The sequence below is a fragment of the Crocuta crocuta genome, unplaced genomic scaffold, assembly GCF_008692635.1.
Source record: "Crocuta crocuta isolate KB4526 unplaced genomic scaffold, BGI_CrCroc_1.0 scaffold218, whole genome shotgun sequence".
Lineage (NCBI taxonomy): Eukaryota > Metazoa > Chordata > Mammalia > Carnivora > Hyaenidae > Crocuta > Crocuta crocuta.
In genome coordinates, this window is record NW_027533170.1 from 7069092 (window position 1) to 7092498 (window position 23407).

Sequence of the window (23407 nt, forward strand, 5' to 3'; positions counted from 1 at the left end):
TATTCACAAGATTTTATGTTGAACACATGTTCAGCTTTTTTTCCATTCCCTTATGGTAATGAGGCAAATATTTTTAAGGAGATACTGATGTGAAATCATCACCTTCTAGATATCAATTTAGTATTCTTCAAGGTGTTTGAAATTCATTAATAATATCTCAAGGGATATTACTGATGAGCCCTATTATAGACTATCAGAAATAACAAGACCCAAATAACAGAATTTCATTTAATAAGTATATTTAAAGTTCATCTCTTCCAAAAACAGCATTTTAATTACATTCAAATTGTGTTCATTTTAAATATCAACAAACTCATCATTTACATACAGAGCTAGATATTAGAAAACAGAAATTAAAACAAGTTTTGTTTTTTAAAACTTCTCACTCCCAAATTTAGAATGCCGTAAACTGCTAAATATATACCTAAACAAAATGTATATACATTGTCAGAAAAAAAACACAAGTTGCTCTAACAGGGAAAAAAAACTGTAATACACATGCAGCAGAACATAATTCATTCACACAGGCTCGATTTACAGGCATGTCTCAAAGTATAAAACAAACCAACAAAAACCCAGTAACCACTAACACAGGCAAAACTCACAGCTGCCATTCTAAATGACTGCACAAACACACAACGCTTTCCAAGAGAAAGAGGGGTTCCCAAGATCTTATGTCGACCCATGACTTTTCATTTTGTTTTCAAATGTAGAAGCAAAAGCCTTAAATGTTTTCTTCTTGCCTTTAAATTAGACTCATGGTGGTTTTTCTCAATAACCCAAATATATCATGAGAAGTGCTATCAAAGCCGTTCTATTTAGACCTCAGTAACTAAGACATTTCTTCCATTTCCTATTTCCCTGTACCTGTATTTCCCTTCAAAATGCCTTGGGGGAAACTTTACAGACAGTGGTGGTATGAAGATCAAATACTCCTGAGAAGACAAGGAAATAGGAGAGCTGGCACTACCGCTGGTTTACCAAAAATTACCCCCATTAAACCATAAATGCAAAACAGTAAAAAATCCAAAAACGCAAGCAGCCCGCAAAGTGCTAGAAAGCATGTTGAACTGTGGTATGGCTTTCGGCTGAGACACACACACCACCCAGGCTCCTGCTAACTCTCGGGTACTTTGTGTAAAACGTACAATTCATTTACATTTGTAACTTGTCTAAACTAAGTTTCCTTAGACAAAACAGAGGTCGTAATTACCTTGCTCATGTAAGAGAGGTATGAAGGTTGTGAGATAAGAGGAGGGGGTAAAAGGCAGATCCAAGAATAAAACTAAGTGTGAAATCTGATCCAGTGGAAGACAGGGAGGAACCCTGATTTCCTTCAGATTTTACTGCACTTCTTCTTAATCAAAGAAAAAAGAACATCTGTCCTTTTCTTTTCCTAACATAGGCTCAGGTTTAAAATGGCAGAATGGATGGTCCTTAATCAGCACACACTATTTTTAAAAGGGACCTTTTTAGAACTGGATTGTTTTTTAATGACAAACCTTAAGAGTCAACTCTTCTAGAATGGAGCTCAGAGATACTGATACATTCAGGCCCTTCTTAAAAGGAAACAATTAACTTTGCATTTAAAAAAAAAATCATCAACAAGAGTTATAAGTCACTGTTTTCAACAAATGAAATGTTTAACTTCAAATTAAGTATGTTTATCAAGTAACTGCTGTTGTGTGAAATAATGTAACTACTATTTTATTCAAGTATAAACATATAATTAACATTACATAATCCTTCTTTATGATCACTATAAAAATTTAAATTACCCTTTTCTCTTTTATATGAAGATGGTGGTTCTAAAGTAACACTAAACGGGAAAAGCCCATTCATTCATAACACACATCTATCTCCACCTCAGTTTTTAGAAGTCCGTGCATTCAGTGGTTATAAGTAGGTGCAATGTTCTTCTGTAGCTAAGAGACCTGAAAGAGTTTAAAAAAAAAAAAAAGGTTAAGTAATTTAAAAGATGTCCTTAACAGTCATAAATACCACCAGTACACAAAGTCAAGTATAGTGTAACCTGAGTTCAGGTCAATCAGCTGTGGCTTTTTCTCCCGATGGAAGGCGTTCCCATAACTGGAGCAACTGCTCGCCAACCTGAGGCTCGAGCTCCTAGATAAACCAAAGGTCAGAATAAACATGACGAGAACAGGACTGAATCTTTTTTCATCACCAAAACCTATGCTGATTAAAATGTAAGAGAAGCACTTTCAATTTCATTTTCTACCAGAACACGGTAAAATCATATGGGCACGCAATGCCCTAGTTCTCTGCGCTCAGGTTTGTGAAATTCACTTCCAGACGTCAAAATTGTAGTTAACCTGCAAGCACAGCAACTGTCTGTGACAAAATGGTAAGAGATTTCCATGGAGTTCTTCTGGAACTTTTTTCTATGTGGAAATCGTGAATTTTATCTTTAATGGTGATTTACCAAAAGCACTCTGCTTCAACTTCCAAAGGTTTACTGTGAAACCTAGCATATTAGAGGTTTGGGGGGTTGTTAAGAAATTATCATGAGTATGTAACGTTCTTATCTTAGGAATCAGACTTGTTTCAAAATCCTTAGTACAGAATAAAAATTAAAATATTCTCGTACACTTGAAAAGAATCTCATTTATAGTCCTCTTGTGATATGATGTGCATTTAAAAAGAATCCAAGCACTTTTCATACGGTGATTTAAAGCGAGCCACATTGGTTTAAATAAATTATTAGCCATGTGGCCTTAGAATAATTTCTCCTGTCTATTTCTCCTACCTAAAATTGGGCTAGGAAAGCAGTACACATTAAATTAAATGACGTCATGGAAAGCAGCTAGAACAGTAGTCCATATATATGTTAATTTCCAGCCCCTTAACTAGCTTAAAATACATGTCAGCAGCATGATGAAGGCAAAGCAAACAGAAATAAAACAAGCCACAAAAATGTAAACAAGACGCTGTTATATTACATCACTGGTTAAAGGCACACAGATGTCAGATGCCGCTGCTATCCTTACACTTGGTGAGATAACTTCAGGATTACACTCAGCTTCCATCGCAGCTTCAGCTACTAAGACAACAGGAGCCTCCATGAGGTAACTTGAGAAAGACTGTATGTCAGAACGGCCGGAAAGAAGCCAGATTTACAAAATGTTAAGGAAGCAAGGAGCTCTGTCAAACACCAGTGCGAGCCACTGCCTCCCGTGTGTGTGCACATGGAATATACAATTTGTCTTCCTCCATCTCCTTCTCCAAGGGATCACCATGTGACAGCAAAACAAAACCACAAGAAGCATCAAAGGCAAACGTGAAAGACCAGCGCATACCTGGCCATCTCTGCTGATCTGGACTTTCTTGTTGTCATTCCAGGGGTTGAGTAGATGGTGTGCAAACTGGAAGGGCAGGCTCTCCTTCCGGACCCACTCCACCTTGAACACTCCTCCCAGTCCAGATGAGCCCCAGTCCTGGCTCTTCTCCCTTCCTATCTCCGAAGACATCCTAGAAAATCCCTGTGGGTCGAATGAGGGGGAAGGGGCAGGGTAAGTAGGGTATTAAAATGTCTGACTTCAATTTATCTGAGAAAGCTGTTGTTTTTTTTCTTAATTTTAAGGTAAAATATAATATAAAAACAACAGATATCTAACAAAAGCAAAGAAGCTGTTGGTTTTTATAAAAAGATGTATTAGCACACTTCCAGCCTTCTAACATAATTTCAGTATAAACAGATATTTTTTACATAATGTATTAATAGCCCTACACCCACATTTATTCCATGACAAATGGATATAATCTAACCTGTTAGTTTTTACTTCCAAATATTATACATCAAGTCAAGATGCATTAAGAAACACACTCAAGTTTCTGGATTGTCAAATTCTAACTTCCTTACCTCCTTAAATAAACATTTTACCAAAAAAGTCAAGCTTCTCATTACTCTTAATCCACCTGAGAAACAGTAAATCTAAAGTTATCTTCAGAAGGAGAAATGGTTTGGGGCGCCTGGGTGGCTCAATCGGTTAAGCCTCCAACTTCGGCTCAGGTCATGACCTCCTGGCTCATGGGTTCGAGCCCCCCATTGGGCTCTGTGCTGACAGCTCAGAGCCTGGAGCCTGCTTCAGATTCTGTGTCTCCCTCTCTCTCTGACCCTCCCCTGCTCATTCTGTCTCTCTCTCTCTCAGAAATAAATAAAACATTGGGGGGGGGGGGAAGGAGGAGAAACGGTTTATCTATCTAAAGAGGTCTGGGAAGACCAGGAAAACAAAGGGGTCCCTGTTATCATCGTGCTCCTGAAGAAGTACAACACATTCCTCATTCTGTCAAGCAAAATGGGTTCTTGCGTCTAATGCAAAAAAAAGCCAGGGTGCTTTTTGGTTTTTGTTTCAATCTCTGTGGTCTAACCTGCAGCAGAACAGCCCCATTTTACTGGTTCAGGATGGCTCACCTGGAAATGTCCAGATCCTTGAACAGAAAATACCAAGTAAACCATGCTGCTTTCCCAAAAGGCTCGATTTAGCTTCCGCTCATTACTAGGGGTTGTAGACCAGATACCCTTCTGTTGAGAAATTTCAAGGTTTCTCAAATTGCTACTCTTCATTATGAAGTATCGAATAGGCATGTTTGGTCTTGGTGAAGGAGATTTTGAGCCCTATAAAAGAATGCATAAGTTCTTGAAAGGTAATTTGACCTTTCGAAATCAATAGACTCCATTAAATAACATCTTCATCAACACAGAAACCAAAATAGTTTACCGAATATCCGACAAGGGCAAACAGCTCCATCGTGCCTGAAAAGCTACACAACCTCACACAGAATGAGGTTACAGAGCCAAACCCCAGTACTCATTTTCAGAGCACTCCAAATCCCTTATCAAGAAAGGATCCTTTGATTTATATTCCAAATGTACTTTCAGAAACGATTTTAATAAACTTTCAAAGGCTGAAAACAAAACAAAACTTTGCTCCAGCTTCCCGCCTGGATACAGCTTCCAGGCAACAGTGCAGGGAAGGGAAACAAACAGTCCGGCGGTCTCGCTGAGCTGTGGCGAGAGAGCCTGGAGCTAGAGGCCAGGCTTCGACTCTGCACAGCAGTGTGCTGGCTGGAAGACGGCTGCACAGAAGGAGAGTTCCCAAGGAACAGAAGACGGGCCCCCACAAGTTTTCGACCTAAGTACTAACCTGAACACGACTGACAAAACATAACGGAACACCAGGGAAAGATCCAGACGGAAGCAGTGGACTAAATAATTCCCGGGCTCACACGGGGTTGGGCGTGTTTCATGTTCCCCCAGCCAGAATGGAAACAACTGTTAATATACAGGGCATCAGCCCGTAGAAGCCTCATGCCTTAGTACTGAAACTAAGTTAGTACCAGAATAAAAACTGCTCAGGACTGCTGTAAAACTGCGAAGAAAATCTTAAAACACCAAACTGATTGCCACTAACTTAGTGGTATATCAGAGAGATGTCTGACACTACTTAAACGAATACAACAAAAATCTAGCAGCCAAATGAAATTATGAGGAATGCCAAGAAACAAGGAAGAATAGGTCCATAACTAGGGAAAAAATGAACCAAAAGGGAAAAAAATCAGATCTAACATATGATGGAATTAGGTGACAAGAATGTCAGGGCAGCCATGGTAAAATATACACTGAAATTCACTGTGTTCAAGAAGGTAAACATATGTGTGCCTTAATGGGGAAATGGAAAGTATTTTTTAAAGGCCCAAAGGGCATTCTAGAGATGAAAATATAATGTTTGAAGTGAAAAATAGAAAGAATGCATAGCAGATGAGACACTACAAATAAAAACATCAGTGAACTGGAAAACATAGCCAGGAAACCATCTCAAATGAAACAAAGAAAGCAAAAAAGAACTGAAAAAAATGAAGGCAGCCTCAGTGACCTATGGAATAGTACCAAGTGGTCTTGCACTGGTATATCCCTAGTCCCAGAAAGAAGGGGGAGTGATGAGACATAAAAAATATGTGAATAAATAATGGTCTTAAATTTTCCAAAATTGATAGAAACTATAAATACATAGATTAAATAAGAACTACAAACAGAGGGGGGTGCCTGGGTGGTTCAGTCGGTTAAGCTTCAGACTCTTGGTTTTGGCTCAGGTCATGATCGTGGGGTTTGTGAGTTCAAGCCCCACATTGGGCTCTGTGGTGGCAATGCAGAGCCTACTTGGGATTCTCTTGCTCTTTGTGTCCCTCTCCTTTTCGCTTTCTCTCTCTCTCAAAATAAGCAAATAAACTTAAAACAATTACAGTTAAAATAAAGGTTCTCATCACAAGAAAAAAAAACCATTAAGAAAAAAGAACTACAAATAGAAACATATCAAAATCAAATTGCTGAAAACCAGTGATAAAAAGAAAATCTTAAAAGCACCTAGAGGAAAAAGATACATTATATACAGAAGGAAAAAAAACAATGACAGTAAACCTCCCTCAGAAACTATGTACACAAGAAGATAATGGAGTGACATCTTTGCAGTAACAGAAGAAAACCACTGTCAACCTGGAATTACATACACAGTAAAAACAGCTTCTGGGGCGCTTTTGACTTTGGCTCAGGTCATGATCTTGTAGCTCGTGAGCTCAAGCTCCGCATCGAGTTCTCTGCTGACAGCTCAGAGCCTGGAGCCTGCTTCAGATTGTGTCTCCCTCTCTCTCTGCCTCTCCCCCCCCAAAAAATGAATAAACACAAAAAAAATTTTAAATAGCTTCCACAAATAAAAGTGAAAAAAAGGTTTTTCAAACAAAAGTTTAAAGAATTCACTTCTGGAATAGCTGTACCAGAGAAAATGCTAAAAGAAGGTTTCTAGGGGCACCTGGGTGGCTCAGTTGGTTGGGCGCCTGACTTCAGCTCAGGTCATGAGCTCATGGTTTTTGAGTTCGAGCCCTATGCCTGGTTCTATGCTGACAGCTGGGAGCCTGCTTCAGATTCTGTATCTCCTTCTCTCTGCCCCTCCCATCCTCATGCTCTGTTTCTCTCTCTCTCTCAAAAATAAACATTAAAAAATTTTTTAATAATATATAAAATAAAATAAAAGGAAGCTTCCAGACAGAAGTGCATGATCCAAGACAGTAATACACATCAACAAAAAAGAATAAAGAGCACAAGAGGAGCGCTTAGGTGGCTCAGTCAGTTCAGCGTCCGAATTCGGCTCAGGTCACAATCTCACGGTTTTTGAGTTCGAGCCCTTCATAGGTCTCGGCTGACAGCTCAGAGCTTGGAGGCTGCTTCGGATTCTGTGTCTCCCTCTCTCTCTGCCCCTCTCCTTCTCATTCTCTCTCTCTCTCTCTCAAAATAAACATTAAAAAATTTTTTAAAGAATAAAGAGCACAAGAAATGGTAAATATTGAGTAAATATAAAACACATTATTCTGACTTCTGGAAAAAGATGATTTACTGTGAAGTAAAAACTAATGCACTACGGCATGTATAACAAATGTAGAAATAAAATACATGAGACCAGTAACACAAAGGGCTAAAGGGTAAAATAAAAACACACTGTTGCAAGGTTCTCAAACTATACCTGAAGTGGCATAAAACTAATTCAAGATATATTAAAGAAAGTTAAAAAATGGCTACAGTAGTAAATTCTACCAAACACTTAAGGAAAAAAATCACATGAATCCTATGCATCTCTTGCAAAAACCTGAAGTAGAAAGAAGACTCCCTAACTAACCTGTAGCCAACATTACCCTGATACCTATACAAAAATAACACAAGAGAACTATAGAATATCCCTCATGAACAAAGATCCTAAATTGAACACAAGTTCTGATTAAGGCAAAATCAAATCCATTAACATTTAAAACCATAATATGTCATGACCAAGTGAGGTATAAACACTAGAAAAACAGTCAACGAAACCCACTTTATTAATAGAAAAAAAAAAGAATCATGTTACCATTTTAGTAGATGTAAAGGGAAAAAAAAGCGTGAGCATAATTCAACATTTATTCCTAATAAACCCTCTCAGAAAACTAAATCCAAAGGGAAACATCCCACAGTTACATTATGGTAAGATTTTACATAGGAGGAGGGGCTTACTTTCCCTCAAAGGTCTGTTCTTGACACTGTTCTTAAACATTTTACTGGAGGTTCTAGCCAGAGAGAACAAGCAAGAAAAGAAATAAATAAAATCAATGCTAGAAAGGAAAAAAGTAAAACTACCTTTGTTAATAGATGAAATGAGTATCCATGTAGGAAATTCTGAGAAATCTCATGTTATATAGTGAACAGAATTAATAAATGAAGATCATGGCATTCTGGGTAAATATACAAAGATCAAAGGTATTCCTATATGCTAGCAATGAATAATTGGAAATTAAAAATTTTACAAACAGCATAAAAATATAAAATATTTAGTGATCAATGTAACAAAAAATGTGTAATACCTGACCTCTGAAATTTACAAAACACTGTTGTGAAAAACTAAAGAATATCAAAATAAATGCAGATATATACCACACTTAGAGATTAGAAAACTAAAAACGATCAATTTTCTTCAAAATGATCTAAAAATTAAATGCAGTTCCACTCAAAACCAAAACATGCTTCTGCAGAAATTAACAAGCATTTTCTAAAGCTTATATGAAAGAACATTAGAACACCTTGAATACCAAAACAATTTCATTTTTTATCATTTTTTTAAGCGTCTGTGTATTTTTGAGAGAGAGGGAGAGAGAGCAAGTGGAGGAGGTCAGAGAGGGAAGAAAGGACAGAGGACCCGAAGCAGGCTCTGTGCTGACAACAGACAGCCTCAGGTGGGCTCAAATCCACAAACCATGATATCATGACCTGAACCAAAGTCAGACACTTAACGGACTGAGCCACTCAGGCACCCCCAAAACAAATTTTTAAGAATAACAGAGTTGGAGAAAAAAGTTAACTGGTTTCAAGATTTAGTATAAAGTTACTATAATCAAATCACTGTAGCAGAGGCAAAAACAGAGAAGTACACAGATCAATGAAATAGGAAACAGTCCAATAATAGACCACATATTTATGGTCACATGATTTTTGACAAAGGTGCCAAGATAATTCAATGGGAAAAGGATAATCTTCTCAATAAATGGTGCTAGAACAATTGTACAGGCAAATGCCAGATTATGATCCTTGACCCACCCACACTATAAACAAAACTTAACTCAAAACAGATCATATACCTAAATGTAAGAGCTTTCACTGTAACACTTCTAGGAGAAAATCTTTGTAATCTTGAGTGAAACAAAGACTTCTTAGAACATAGAAACTATGAACCATAATAGAAAAATAGATGAAACCAAAATAGAAAAAAACAGATGTGGTATAGACTTCATCAAAATTAAAAACTCTTGTTCTTCAAAAGACACTGTTAAGAAAATGAATATGCAGGCAAAGACTGTTAGAAAAAGTTGCAAGACATATACAATTAAGACTTGTATCTGGAAATATATTTTTAAAATCTTACTATTAAATATAAAAGACAATCAACAAACAACCAAAAAAGCTGAACAATTTGAACAGCTCCTTCACACCAAAGAAAATTCAGGAATGGTAAATAAGCTCATAAAAAGATGCTCACCATCATTAGTCATCAGGAAAGTGCAAATTAAAACCAAAATAGGAGATCACTGTATACTCACTAGAATGGCCCCCAGAAAAGTGATTAATATTGTCAAGAATATGGAGCAAATGGGACTCCCATATATGATGGAAGGGAATGAAAATAAAGTGCAGCCATTCTGGAAAACAGTTGGGATAGTTTCTTGTCAAGTTACACATACACTTAACCATATAACCCAACAATCCTACTCCTGGGTATTTTCCCAAGAAAAGAAACCGTACATACACACAACAACTTGCCCTCAAATATAGCGGCTTTATTCACAACAGCCCAAAAGTGGACTGGTGAATGGGTAAACATTCCATGGGTATTAGCCATACAGTGGAATACAATTCAGCAATAAAAAGTAATAAATTAATGATATACTGAATAATTTGGATCAATTTCAAAAGCGAAGTAAGCTACTCACAAAAAACTACATACATAGGATTCCATTTACAGCAAATTCCAGGAAAGGCAAAACTCTAGGGACAGAGAGCAGTTCAGTGGTTGTCACCATCCAGGGGTGACAGGAATGTTCTGTACATGGCTATGATACAGTTACATAATTATATACATTTGTCAAAATTCACTGATTGTATAGTTTAAACTGGTGAATTTTATTGTGTGTATATTTAAATAAAGGTATTTTCAAATAAAAACCTGAAAGCCTAAGAATGCAAATCCACAAAAAACATTTCTTTTCCTCTTATTTAACAAGAGTGTTTCAACAGATACTTTCACCAGAACACAGCATATAGCTAAAGAAACCCAATCAAATACTTAGTCAGTACCAACAACACGAAAATAAAAGTAACACACTCTAAACATCTGAAATTATTGTATTACAAATTTTTTAAAAGACACATAGTTCTCAATTCCCTTACCAACATCTCCTATCTTCCTAACCCCACCCTGCCTTGTATTTTTTAATATAACCACTGAATTGGAAAAATCAATAAATAATTGGAAAAAAAACCCAAAACTAATTTGAGATCATCCTTTTAACAAAAAAAGGTTCTAACGACATAGAAAGGAAATCACAGGTGGCTGATTTACACACCATCGGTAAATGATCAGTTAGTTTTCTAACGTCCCAAGATGGTACTAACTAGAAATACTTGGCAAGAAGACTAAAAATTTACACAAGGTGTTTCAAGTTTGCCAGATTCAATTTCTATCTAGAACAAAGAGCATGATTAGTAACTGAAAAGTAGAACTGTTCTAGAATTTTGCTTAAATCTGCAACATTAGATGTGCTAGTGATCAACTCTGAGATACTCTACCTTTCCTGAGGATGGAGGAGAAGGGCTGGCACAAGGACTCGGGTAACTACTGCTGTCTGTAGATTTCACAGAAGATTGATCTGATCGGTCATCGGTGCTTCGTTTAGGATGTAAAATTCCTCTATCTTTGTACTTCTGAGGTGGGTGCAGTGCTGGAGATGGAGGTTTCATCAATACTCTTGAGTGAGAAGGAGGAAGCAAAGATCAGTTACATACATACAAGCTCGTGACTGAAAGCAGATGCCATTTCAAACCAAATTTTCAGTGGTATTATGATTTATGGAATAGTATTTAAAAAGGGAATTTCATTCTTCTCTTATACTTATTTTTTTAAATGTTTACTTATTTTTAAGAGACAGAGAGATAGACCATGAGAGGGCAAGAGGCAGAGAGAGAGAGAGAATCTGAAGCAGGCTCCAGGCTCTGAGCTGTCAGCACTGAGCCCAACATGGGGCTCAAACTCACAAACTGTGAGATCATGACCTGAGCCAAAGTCGGACACTTAACTGGCTGAGCCACCCAGGAGCCCCCCCTTACATTTAGATGTTTAATACCATCTGGGATATTAAGGCGTACTTACAAAAACAATAGGTAAAAATACATTTATAACAATCTACAGAAGTCCTTAACTTAATGTTAATAAATACTCAAAGTATGACTTCCCTTATAAAATTTCTAATCTCTTGTATGATGTTTTAAGAAAAGAGGTCTTTAACATTCCCGGCAGTCAAGAATTTTATAATTTTTAGAAAAGTATATGTCTTTGCGGAACAACCAGACATAAAAAAGAAAAGATACTTTTGAGTACTTCATAAAGTCATGCAATAATAAAGTTCACAGCACCACCTATAAAATAATACTTGTCAAAATATCGGATCTAATCAAGCCGTGAGAGCTCACTGCCGGTTTACACGAAATACATATGGTAGGGCAACAGATAATGCCAAGAAGAAACAGACAAACGAATGTGGTACGCCTCACAGTATCACCATCCCATTTTCTTCAAAAAAGTCAACAGAGGACCCGCTCTAGATCATGAGAGACTCAAGACACATGATGTGAGGCAGTGCATGACTCCTCCTGGGACTCTGATTCAAACAAACGTATGTAATACGAGCACTAGGGAAATGATCGTTTTATTGGGATTGATAATTCAATTTTGATTATGTAAGAAAAATTCCATTCTTTTTAAGAGATGCATATTTAAATATGAAAGGGTAAAATGACCTGATGTGTGGGATTTATTTTGAAATATGTAAACCAAAAAAGAAAGCAGGAGGGAGCAAAGAAAATTTGGTTAGACAGAGCAAGTAGGTAAAAATCTTCATAACTGCTATATGTGGGGTATGGAGTTCATTACAGTATATCATTTAGTATGCTCTGTTTAACAATATTTATAATAAGCAAGTCTAAGACCAAAAAGGATGTGTTCAATAATTCATAAGCTTCCAGAGAGTCTTGCAATTAATTATTCTTCCTTCAAGACAAGTTAAAATAGCTTATCCCCACAATTTGCTTCTGCTTCAATAAATATCTTCAATCCAGGATTTCTTTCACAAATGAAATAAAATAGCTAAAGCCTAAAGGTATTAACAAAAGAATATATAAGTAATGCACATCTGAGTCATTAACCATCTAAGAAGTATAAAAAACTACCTTTCAGGGGTTTTTTTTTCCTTCATCAATTGATGTTCAATGCATTACCTAAATTCAACCACTAAAATATCATCGTTCCTACCCTGAAACCTCAGAGACCTGAAAATTAGGCGACAGAACTTAACGAAGATAATACTGGGATTCGAACTCACAAACCATGAGATCATGACCTGAGCCAGAACCAAGCTGGATGCTTAACCAACTGAGCCACCAAGGTGCCCTAAAATGTTTTTATTAAAAGAAATTATGGCGGCATCTGGGTGGCTCAGTCAGTTGAGCGTCCAATTCTTGTTTTTGGCTCAGGTCATGATCTCATGGTTTGTGGGTTCGAGCCCCACATCAGACTCTGCACTGTCAGCAAGAAGCCTGCTTGGAATTCTCTCACTAATTCTCTCTTTCTGCCGCTCCCCTGTTTGTACTCTCTTTCTCAAAATAAATAAATAAACTTAAAAATTTTTTTTATTAAAAAAAATTATGTAACCTATATCTTGCCAATGTACAGTGAGAATGCTAACTACAGATACTTTTTCTCTAAGAAGTAATCTCACAGACTGTAATTTCTCCTTTCAAGTATAAATTTTCCTAAGAGTCCTCATTCTTTCCCCACCAAATGCATCAACTCCAATGCATTATCTATGAATAACACCAAAACCCTGAAGGTAGATGAAATTCTGTATTTCCCCGTTCGACAGGTAAGAATGAAGAGTGCCAGGCTACAACTTGTAAGGAAATGAAAATGGTTGATGCTGGTATCCCAGGTGAAAAACTGAATTTATAAGAAAAAATATCTGAATTATAACTAATATTACACTTTCTAATTTTAATTGTATTAAATTTCTTTTATTAAATAAGCATGTATTACTTTTATTTAAAAAAATAATCTTTTTTCTAAAAATGTGTGGGCATGTGTGTACATATGAATGTACGCACACACATATATATCCATATTTACACACAGACTCATACACACACATAACACACACAGTCTCTACGAACCTAACAGGTTTTCATAGATGGGCCAGGGAATAACACTACCACCTAACAATTTCTATAGAAATCTATTCCCATATTCTACACCACTGTCCAAGTAAGCTTTTAGAACATTCTTTTCAAAAAGTGGGTAGTGTCTAAGAATAAAATGTGCTTTTTACTCTTCTGTTGCTCAGCAGGGCCTACAACAGACAGAAACATTCCAGAACACACATGATGAGAAGGTTTTTTTGGCAAATGACTAATTCCTCAAATGTAGTATGCAGTATGTGAAGAACTTGGAAACCAGTATGAATTACTTCTCTTTAACTCAAGTCTGACCTGATGAAGCTGTATGCTTCATTCAAATGTGCAAATCTGACCAAAAGGAGGTACTAGCAACCCCATCTGATCCTTAAAAAACAGTAAACATCACGTATCTTTTATGTTTCCTCTGTTCGGATTTTTCATTTTTTAACAATGAAATATTTTTTTTTAATTTTTTTTAACATTTATTTGTTTTTGAGAGACAGAGACAGAGTGTGAGCAAGGGAGGAACAGAGAGAGGGAGGAGACACAGAATCCAAAGCAGGCTCCAGGCTCTGGGCTGTCAGCACAGAGCCCGACACGGGGCTCGAACCCACAAACCGTGAGATCATGACCTGAGTGAAGTCGGACACTTAACCGACTGAGCCACCCAGGCACCCCAACAATGAAATATTCTTACTACACAGATTTCTACCAGTACTGCCCAAACTAGCATCACAAGCAACAATGTTGTGTTCATTATCAATTCTAACAGGGTAAAAAAAAAAAATGTTAAACTGATATAAAGAAATTCTGAGTCATATAAAACATAAATTTGGTTCTAACAAATGTTTTTACACAACAAATATTTCTGAATCATGGCCAATGATTCATTGTAACCACAATTTTATAATCAAAATATCTTTTTGGATAAATAATCCAATATAAAAACTCTTATTAATAATAATCATAGTGTAAATAAAAATACCAAGTATAATTGCTAAATGCTAGAAAGAAAAGAAGAATCTGGTTACACTGTAATACATCTTGTCACTACAGTAAATTTGTTTACTTTTTTATTATATGCCTCCCCTGGATAAAATATGAACTCGCTGAAGGAAGAGATCGTGTCTGTTTGGTATGCTGCTGTATCTCTTACACCGAGAACAACACGCATTCAGTGTGTCACTGAGTAAGTGAATGAATAACTTGTCTTCTGTGGGAATACTAGTTAGTAATACTGATACCCAGCTAAGGTTTGTGAGGAGGCTGTTCTTCTAAACAGCCATAGCCCATACTTCCTGCGGTAAGATATTTGGGAAAGATGTTATTTGATGTGTGTCAACTAAAATATAAAATTCTAAAACACTGGTATCTTTTTACCAGACTCTAAATCTTTTTTTTTCCAAATATGCAATTTTTTTTTTTTTTACAAATAGTTTATTGTCAAATTAGTTTCCACATAACACTCAGTGCTCATCCCCACAAGTGTCCTCCTACATGCCCATGCCCCACCCCCCCACATCCATCAGTCCTCAGTTTTTGTCAGCATTCAAGAGTCTCTCATGGTTTGCCTCTCTCCCTTTCCCCCACCATTTCCGCCCTTCTTCTCTCCCTTGTTCCTCCTTCAAGTTCCTCCTAATCCTCCTATACGTGCAAACATATGATATTTCTCCTTCTCTGCCTGACTTATTTCGCTCAGCCTAACACCCTCAAGGTCCATCCATGTTGCTACACATGGCCAGATTTCATTGTTTCTCATTGCCATGTAGTATTCCATGGTATAGATAAACCACATCTTCTTGATCCATTCATCTGTTGATGGACACTTAGGCTCTTTCCATAACAGACTCTAAATCTTTAAAGTCTTGAAATTAAATATTTTTAGTCTTTCCTAATAAAACACTTCCTTATTAAATGACTCACAGATACCAGTAGCTTAAAATCTTTCATATTATCTTACTACTTATAAGAACTATGTTTTAAAAGTAAAACGCTCTTCACATCTTTGTGTACCTTCTAAGCAATTTTTAAGTATTATTATAACACCTGATTCTATGAGAAATAACTCATTTTCCTGGAGAAAATGTCTCCTGTTTTGATAAAATGTCATAAATGTACCTTTCTGCAGTGGCAGACTCCTCAGAAAATTCAGTATCTGTGGAAGTTTTCCTGCTATTATTGGACCTCCATGATGATGCCAAAGGAAGTTCTTCTGAAGACATAGGCCTTGGCCTCTGGCCTATCCCAGACGGCTGCTGTAAACCTGCAGACTGTTCCTCGGTGCTTAACACAGCTATAATTGCTCTTATGGTAGCTTCATCAACTTGAGACCAAGGTTTCGATGGAGCTCTCATTCGGCGTAAAAATAAGCTGTGCCACTTCTGTCTGAGCTGCAGCAATAAACTAGCTGCCTGTAATAAAAGTTCCCTCAGTTCAAACAGATACAAGCAAAATATATACCCACTTCCGAGACACCTATTTAGTTATTAGTTAAGGTCTGCAGCTTTCCAAAAAACACTCTGCAACTTGTAAGGAAGGAATGTATTAAAACATACATTTCATATAATTTACTATCAATTTCATTCTTTTTGCTGCACAAATGAGATAAAATTTCTTATTTGCCATACTGGAGGCACGAGAGGCACAAAATCAAATGCAACAGTCTAATGGAAGAGACGGCAAACAATGTGTGGCAGAGTGTGACTAAAACTGGAAATAGTTAACAGCACAGTAAATAAAGAAAAATACATTTAGTTCCATTCACATTTTACTTTAGTGCCTACAGAACATCCGAATGATGATGCCCAGAAGGCAGCTAGATTCACAGGTCCACAGAGAGGCCTAAGCTAAAAGTACAGACAGACTTGGGAGTCATCAGTGCGTTAGAGATTACTGAATCTACACACAGAGGTAAGGTCCCTGGAGATGGTGCAGAGATAGGAAAAGAGCAGAGTAAAGCCCAGAGCAGTGGAGAACATCGGACATTAAAGGCACAAACACATACAGAAGAGTCTGTGAAGGACCTAAGAAGGAATGACCTTTCAAGCAAGAAGAAGAATCAGGTAACTTATGACAAAGAAGTTGGGACAAAGAAGATAAAATCTTCATCTTTCCCAATTCAGAGATGTACAAAAAGAGAAAAAAGAATGAACTCTTATCATTCCCTTAGACACTCACTTCTTTCTTAGTGCCCATTAAGCACTCCTAAAACGGAGTGCTTGTGTACCCAACGCTCAGTATTTTCTTATATACACAGAAACGTTCAAATATCTCTGTGCTTACATACGAGCCACACCAAGGCTTTTCAAATCCTCTATTAAAATAAACCCCAGTATGTCAGAGTATGCATGAGTGCCCCGTAAAAACTGAAAAGCAAACAATATTCTCAAGTACTAAGGGCTCAATAGTAAAAACATCATTTTCATCTTACTGTATGTCAACTGACACTAACGGAACGAAAGAAACTTACCACACTACTGAAAAGCGACTTACCTCAGGCTCTAGTTTGAAATTAAGCCACTCATCAAGTTTCAAAGCTGCCAAATTAGCAGTAGTTCTATCTTCCATTTCACTATCACTACTGTCATTAGGAACACCATCTGCTGTTCAAACACATACCGAAAGGAAAAAATTTCACTCTTACCACCATAAAGCAAAAGAACTGAGTAAACACAGAGACTCTGTATTTACACAAATCCTCCAGAGTAATAGTTTGGGTGTGGCGCTCTTCAAAGCTGACAGTTCACAAAATTAAGTCTCAATACTTATAAAAAGGGGGGAAAAAAGACAAGTTATTTTAAAGACGATGATCTCTAACCAAAATGCAACAAAATAAATCTGATCTGAAGTGGGCTCCAAGCTAATGGCAGGACTCAAACTCATGAACCATGAGATCATGACCTGAGCCACACACTTAACCAACTAAGCCACTCTGCCACCCCAGGAACATTTTATTAATTTTTTTTAGTATTTATTTTTGGGAGAGCACAAGTGGAGGGGCAAAGAGAGGAGGACAGAGGATCAGAAGTGGGCTCTGCACTGACAGGCTGACATCAGTGAGCCTAATGTGGGGCTCGAATTCACAAATCACGAGATCATGACCTGAGCCTAAGTCAGATGCTCAATAGACTGAGCCACCCAGGCGCCCCCCCAGGAACATTTTAAATGCATTATGCCACTTTTAAGTGATAGAATATTTTGCAGCCATTAATATAACAGAATGTAAAATAACTTACTATGTAAAAATATTACATATAATTTTATTTTATTTTTTAATGTTTATTTTTGAGAGAAAGAGAGAGAGAGAGAGAGCACAAGTTGGGGAGGGGCAGGGAAAGAGGGAGACACAAAATTCAAAGCTGCTCCAGGTTCTGAGCTGTCAGCACAGAGCTGCATATGGGGCTTGAACCCACAAACTGTGAGACTGTGACCTGAGCCATAATTGGTGGATTAACCGACTAAGCCACCCAGGTGCCCCTACATATAATTTTAAAATAATATTAAAAGGTGCTTGGATAAGGAAAATGAGATCATGGGTCACTATTAATATCATTTCCCTTAAACAATTACCTTTATTTATGTTAAAAGGTTATTTAACTTCAAGTGGGAGAGAAAAGTAAACCTCCTATGAGCAAGATTAATCAAAAATACACAAATCAATACCACGTTACCTTTGGAAATCAATTTTAAGAATTGAGGTAAACTTTAGTATTTTCCAATTAGTCTTACTATTTCAAAAGGGAGCCACTGCTACGTAAATTTGTGTAATTTCAAAATTTATTTGTTCCAATAAGAAAAATCATTTCAAGTAGATTTTTATTTCTTTGCTACTCCATTTACCTCGAAACGATGCCGGTTCCTGGAGAGCATTACTTGCCAACCTCGCTGGCCCACAGAACACCAATACAGTGACGGGTGTCACCGCTGAACAACAGCGGATGTTAGCTATTCTATGCGCCCGGGTCATTTCATCATAAATAAGCCAATCTGTAGGCAGGGCCTGAACTGCTGCAGCCTGACCATTGGCTGGAGGAATCTAATAGAAAAAGAAATTGAAGAATTGTTGACTGTATGCCACGTAGTTTACTGGCAATACTTTTAAAATGTAAAAAGTCCCTCAACAAACCAGAAGATGTATATTAATAGTCAAGCAAAAACTAAAGCACGTCATTGTTCATGCAGTTGGTAGTCCTCATTATCTAACACATTACCTCTTCCAACTCTAAGATTCTGTCAAAAATCTGTTCCAATGTTGAATTAGACATATGTATCTAATTAATTTCTTAAAGCAGGTGGTTGATCTTCAACCAGATCAGTTTGACCTCAAGGCCTAAGAGCATTAAAAACGTTTTACCTTCTTATACTGAGGCTGACTGAGAACTGAAGTGGGATGAAACCGAACTTTCTTCTCCTTTGGCCCTGTCAGTACCACATTCTCTCTGTCCACATGGACTACATTAGGATACATGCCTGCCACCAACGCAGCTTTCACGACAGCCCAGTTCTCGGAATTTGTGTTCACATCTCGAATGTCACCACCACCTCGTGCTCTAACAAAACCTAGAAGGAGGAAAAAAACCACACCAACTTTTTCCATTATGCAAAATATACTTTTTTTTTTAATGTTTTATTTATTTCTGAGAGAGAGACAGTGTGAGCAGGGGAGGGTCAAAGAGAGAGGGAGACACAGAATCTGAAGCAGGCTCCAGGCTCTGAGCTAGCTGTCAGCACAGAGCCCGACGCGGGGCTCAAACCCACAAACTGTGAGATCATGACCTGAGCCGAAGTCGGATGCTTAACCGACTGAGCCACCCAGGCGCCCCACAAAATATACTTTTAAACGTATGCATTTTTTACAAAATTCTATACAGCCCATGTAAGTTTAATGATATTCAAATTCTATGGTAATTAATAATAGTAATTATCTCTTCTGGTGAGTTTAAAATACAAATTCAATATTCTAATAAAGTTTAGGTTTGCTCACTGGGGATGTGGGACTTTAAAAAAAATACACACTCTTGCTATAAAGTTCTTCATAAGCTGCTGTGAGAATGGTACTAAAATTTACAAAATAGAAATGTACTAAAGTCACAGCTAAAAATCTAAACCGTTCTTCTGACTGGTATTATTAATAACATTTTGGTTATGACAGACATGAATTCTGCAGTGAAGACAAGTAAACATATCCTTGCTTGAATTTCCAAAGCCCTTCATATTGCCCAATACTTGCAACAACTCGAAATACCTTCGGCTCGTTCCTTACATTACTTTGACACATTAGCTAATGTATGAATCCAGGCTCTGGTAGTCTTCTTTGGCTATTTTTTCAATGTGGTATGCTACACAAAAGGAAGTCTAAACATACAATTCTATAAGGACACGGCAATACTGGCATTCTCTCTTTTTAAAAAACTAAGTGATTCCTAGTTGTTCTATGTTCCAAAAACATGAAGACCAGCATTCAGATCAACCTACGTACATTTTTTTAACTTCTATTTCACAGAGCTAAATAATTGTTTATTACTACTAATAAAGCAGAACTACCATACTTAAAATGATCTTTGCCAACAATTACAAATTGCTCACTGCCTATAGTATCAAATGGTATTCATAGATTTCTCAGCTCCAAGCCTCTTCGATATCATTTTTTAAATCAAAAAACAAATGCTAAGATCACACAGGAGTCTACAAAGCAGTTCATAAATACATGATCTACAACAATGTGAAAACATCCTAAAAATAATATAAGTTGGAATCAGCTAACATTACAAGTGCTATGAGATATATGTAGGGTACTCTCAGTGGTCTAAATAGGTCCTTTGGGAAAAACTTTACCTGATGCTCTAAGTTGACCAAGCAACTGAGTTCTCATGCCGATGATTATTTCCATGGTAGCTTGCGAAAGAAAATTCTTCTCACAAAAGGCGCGCTCCCACCCATCACTTCGTGCTTTCTGCCACGCCTACAAAAAATATAATTATATAACAAGATACATTTACCAAACTGCTTAGTTAGGCAGCAAAGTAACTGAAAGCCACTACATTAATCACTCAAGGTCAATTCTCCTTCTAATTATTTGATAAAATTTAGGACTTCATTAAAAAAACAAAACTAGGTGCCTGGGTGACTCAGTCGGTAAAGCGTCTGTCTTCAGTTCAGTTCATGATCTCATAGTTTGTGGGTTCGAGCCCCGCGTCAGGCTTTGTGCTGAAAGCTTGGAGCCTGATGCCTGCTTTGGATTCTGTGTCTCCCTCTCTCTCTGCCCCTCCCTGACTTGTGCCCTCTCTCTCTCAAAAATAACCAAACATTTATAAATAAATAAACATAACTCAAAGACACAGAGAACAGATCGGTACTTGCCAGAGGACAGGAAGGAGAGAAGGTGAAATGGATGAAGGGGGTCAAAAGATACAAACTTCCAGTTACAAAATAAAGTCCTGGGGAGGTAACTGTAGTACAGCATGGTAACTATAGTTAATAACACTGTATTGTATGTTTGAAAGTTGATAACAGAGTAGATTTTTTTTGTCCACTTTTTTTTATTGAGGTATCACTGACATTTAACATTATACTTATTTCAGGTATATAAAATAGTGATTCAATATTTGTATATTATTACTGTGAAATTATCACCACAAGAAATCCAGTTAACATACCAGAGAGTAAATCTTAAAACTTCTCATCACAAACAGAAAAAAAATTTGTAACTATATGCAGTGATGAATGTTAATAATATGTCAATAACATCTCAATTTTTTTAAATTAAAATTTAAAAATTAAATATAGAAAAGTAGGGGCGCCTGGGTGGCTTAGTCGGTTAAGCGTCCGGCTTTCGCTTGGGTCATGATCTCGCGGTTTGTGGGTTCGAGCCCCGCGTCGGGCTCTGTGCTGACTGCCAGCTCAGAGCCTAGAGCCTGTTTCGGATTCTGTGTCTCCCTCTCTTTCTGACCCTCCCCTGCTCACGCTGTCTTTCTCTCTCTCCTAGAAATAAATAAAAAATGTTTAAAAAAAAAATATATAGAAAAGTAAAATCTATGATTTTATGATCAAATAAAATGTATCATTAATTTATACTCAAATGCTATTGAAGCCACTCAGTTTCTATAATCCCAATGAGAACTAAGTATCCTTTAATTTAAATGACCAGCTGTGTAAAAATATTTACCTTTTCAGATATGTCTGCTAATCTTCCACCGAAGTGTAGGAGGTTTGTAACTAAGCGGTCATGAACACCATTTTATCTAAGGATCTGCCACTCCAGTCCTCCAAAAATAAGCTCTATATTAACCTCTTAATCTATCTTAGAATGAGAAGTGGGGTTTCTAGAAACCATCCATATGTAGTACAGGAAAACTCCTCTTTGAAAATGACTTTTCTTGCTTTGGGATATAACTGAAAGACCAAAGCAATAATTTATCCTCTTCGCTCTTAAAGGAGCTGAGGAAAAAGCAAAGAATACATAGGAATTCTATTCCAAATCTCCCTCCAATTACTATCTACTCAACTAATCTACTATAATACATGGTACCTAACAGACTCAATAGTGTCTATTGTCATTGCATTATCAGTAACAGGGCTCACAAAATAGCTTGCCGGTATTTTTTTAAACTGTATATATTGGAAAAATCTTCTATGCGTAAAAAACAATCACTTTTGCATAAGCAAAATGAAATTTTTTTTTATGTTTATTTTTGAGAGAGAGAGAGTGAGAGCGTGCGCGTGAGCACAAGCAGGTGAGGGGCAGAGAGAGAGGGGGGAGACAGAATCTGAAGCAGGCTCCAGGTTCTGAGCTGTCCAGACACAGCCCCACGCGGGCCTCAAACTCCCAAAAAGTGAGATCATGACCTGAGCAGAAGTTGGCACTTAACCAACTGAGCCACCCAGATACCCCAACAAAATGAAATTTAAAAAAATATATAGTCATGGCCTACATTCAAGAGAATTTAAGAATACCTTTTTAAGAAAGAACATATTCTGGGGCACCTGAGTGGCTCAGTCGGTTAAACGTCTGACTTCGGCTCAGGTCATGATCTCACGGTTCGTGGGTTCGAACCCCGCATTGGACTCTGGGCTGACAGCTAGCTCAGAGCCTGGAGCCTGCTTCAGATTCTGTATCTCCCTCTCTCTCTGATGCTTCCCTGCTCACACTGTCTCTCTCTCTCTCTCAGAAATAAAACATTAAAAAAAAAGAAAGAAAGAACATATTCTTCCCCACATACCTAAAATTTTAAATTACATATCATTTCCTTTCCTCAGGTCCTATTTTCCTTATCTTTTCTTTCTTGTTTATCACATTCCTCAATTTCTAACTACTGTTAACTTAAAAAGTTTTAAGCAATATTGAGTTTATTTCATAATATTAAGTTCTTAGCATAGTGTCTTGAGCACACAAGAGTAAGACATACTCAAAAAAAAATCAGTAAATAGATATTAAATTCAAGGTAAGTTTCTTCCTAGGTTTGTTCTACATACTTTGAATAATATACATTGTCTCTTGTTTTTTTTTTAAGTTTATTTATTGTGAGAGAGGGGGAGAGACAGGGAGAGAATCCCAAGCAGGTCCGTGCAGTGTGGAGCCCGACACAGGGCTCAAACCCACGAACTGTGAGATCGTGACCTGAGCCAAACTAAAGAGTCAGATGCTTAATCAACGAAGTCAACCAGGCACCCCATAATATACACTGCTTCTCAACTAAAATTTGAGGGCACTGCCTGCCCAAGAGAGTGGATGTGATTAAAAGATAAGGAACTTGGGTATTAAAAAATATATAAAATAAAAATACATACAGACACATATTCCTATAAGAAGAAAAGAGAGAAAATGAAAGGAAAAAAAGGTAGAGAAAAATAGTGGTAATTTTAACAAATGGACAGCAG

At 37.2% G+C, this 23407-nt stretch overlaps 1 protein-coding gene across 4 annotated transcripts in view; it reads right to left on the reverse strand.

The window, feature by feature from the left end:
* Nucleotides 1-214: 214 nt before the first annotated feature.
* The window catches only part of YTHDC2 (YTH N6-methyladenosine RNA binding protein C2), a 63744-nt gene continuing 40551 nt past the window's right edge, over nt 215-23407 (reverse strand). For 3 of the 4 annotated variants that reach the window (XM_077746276.1, XM_077746279.1, XM_077746280.1), the window contains 10 exons: nt 20366-20492; nt 18885-19090; nt 18371-18566; nt 17024-17133; nt 15650-15942; nt 10877-11054; nt 4433-4636; nt 3318-3500; nt 2033-2124; nt 215-1934 (listed from right to left, as the gene is read on the reverse strand). In XM_077746276.1, the coding sequence (XP_077602402.1) occupies nt 2044-2124; nt 3318-3500; nt 4433-4636; nt 10877-11054; nt 15650-15942; nt 17024-17133; nt 18371-18566; nt 18885-19090; nt 20366-20492 (1578 nt within the window). In that variant the 3' untranslated portion in view covers nt 215-1934; nt 2033-2043. The remainder of the gene's footprint in view (nt 1935-2032; nt 2125-3317; nt 3501-4432; nt 4637-10876; nt 11055-15649; nt 15943-17023; nt 17134-18370; nt 18567-18884; nt 19091-20365; nt 20493-23407) is intronic. The other variant, XM_077746278.1, reaches the window with a different exon arrangement.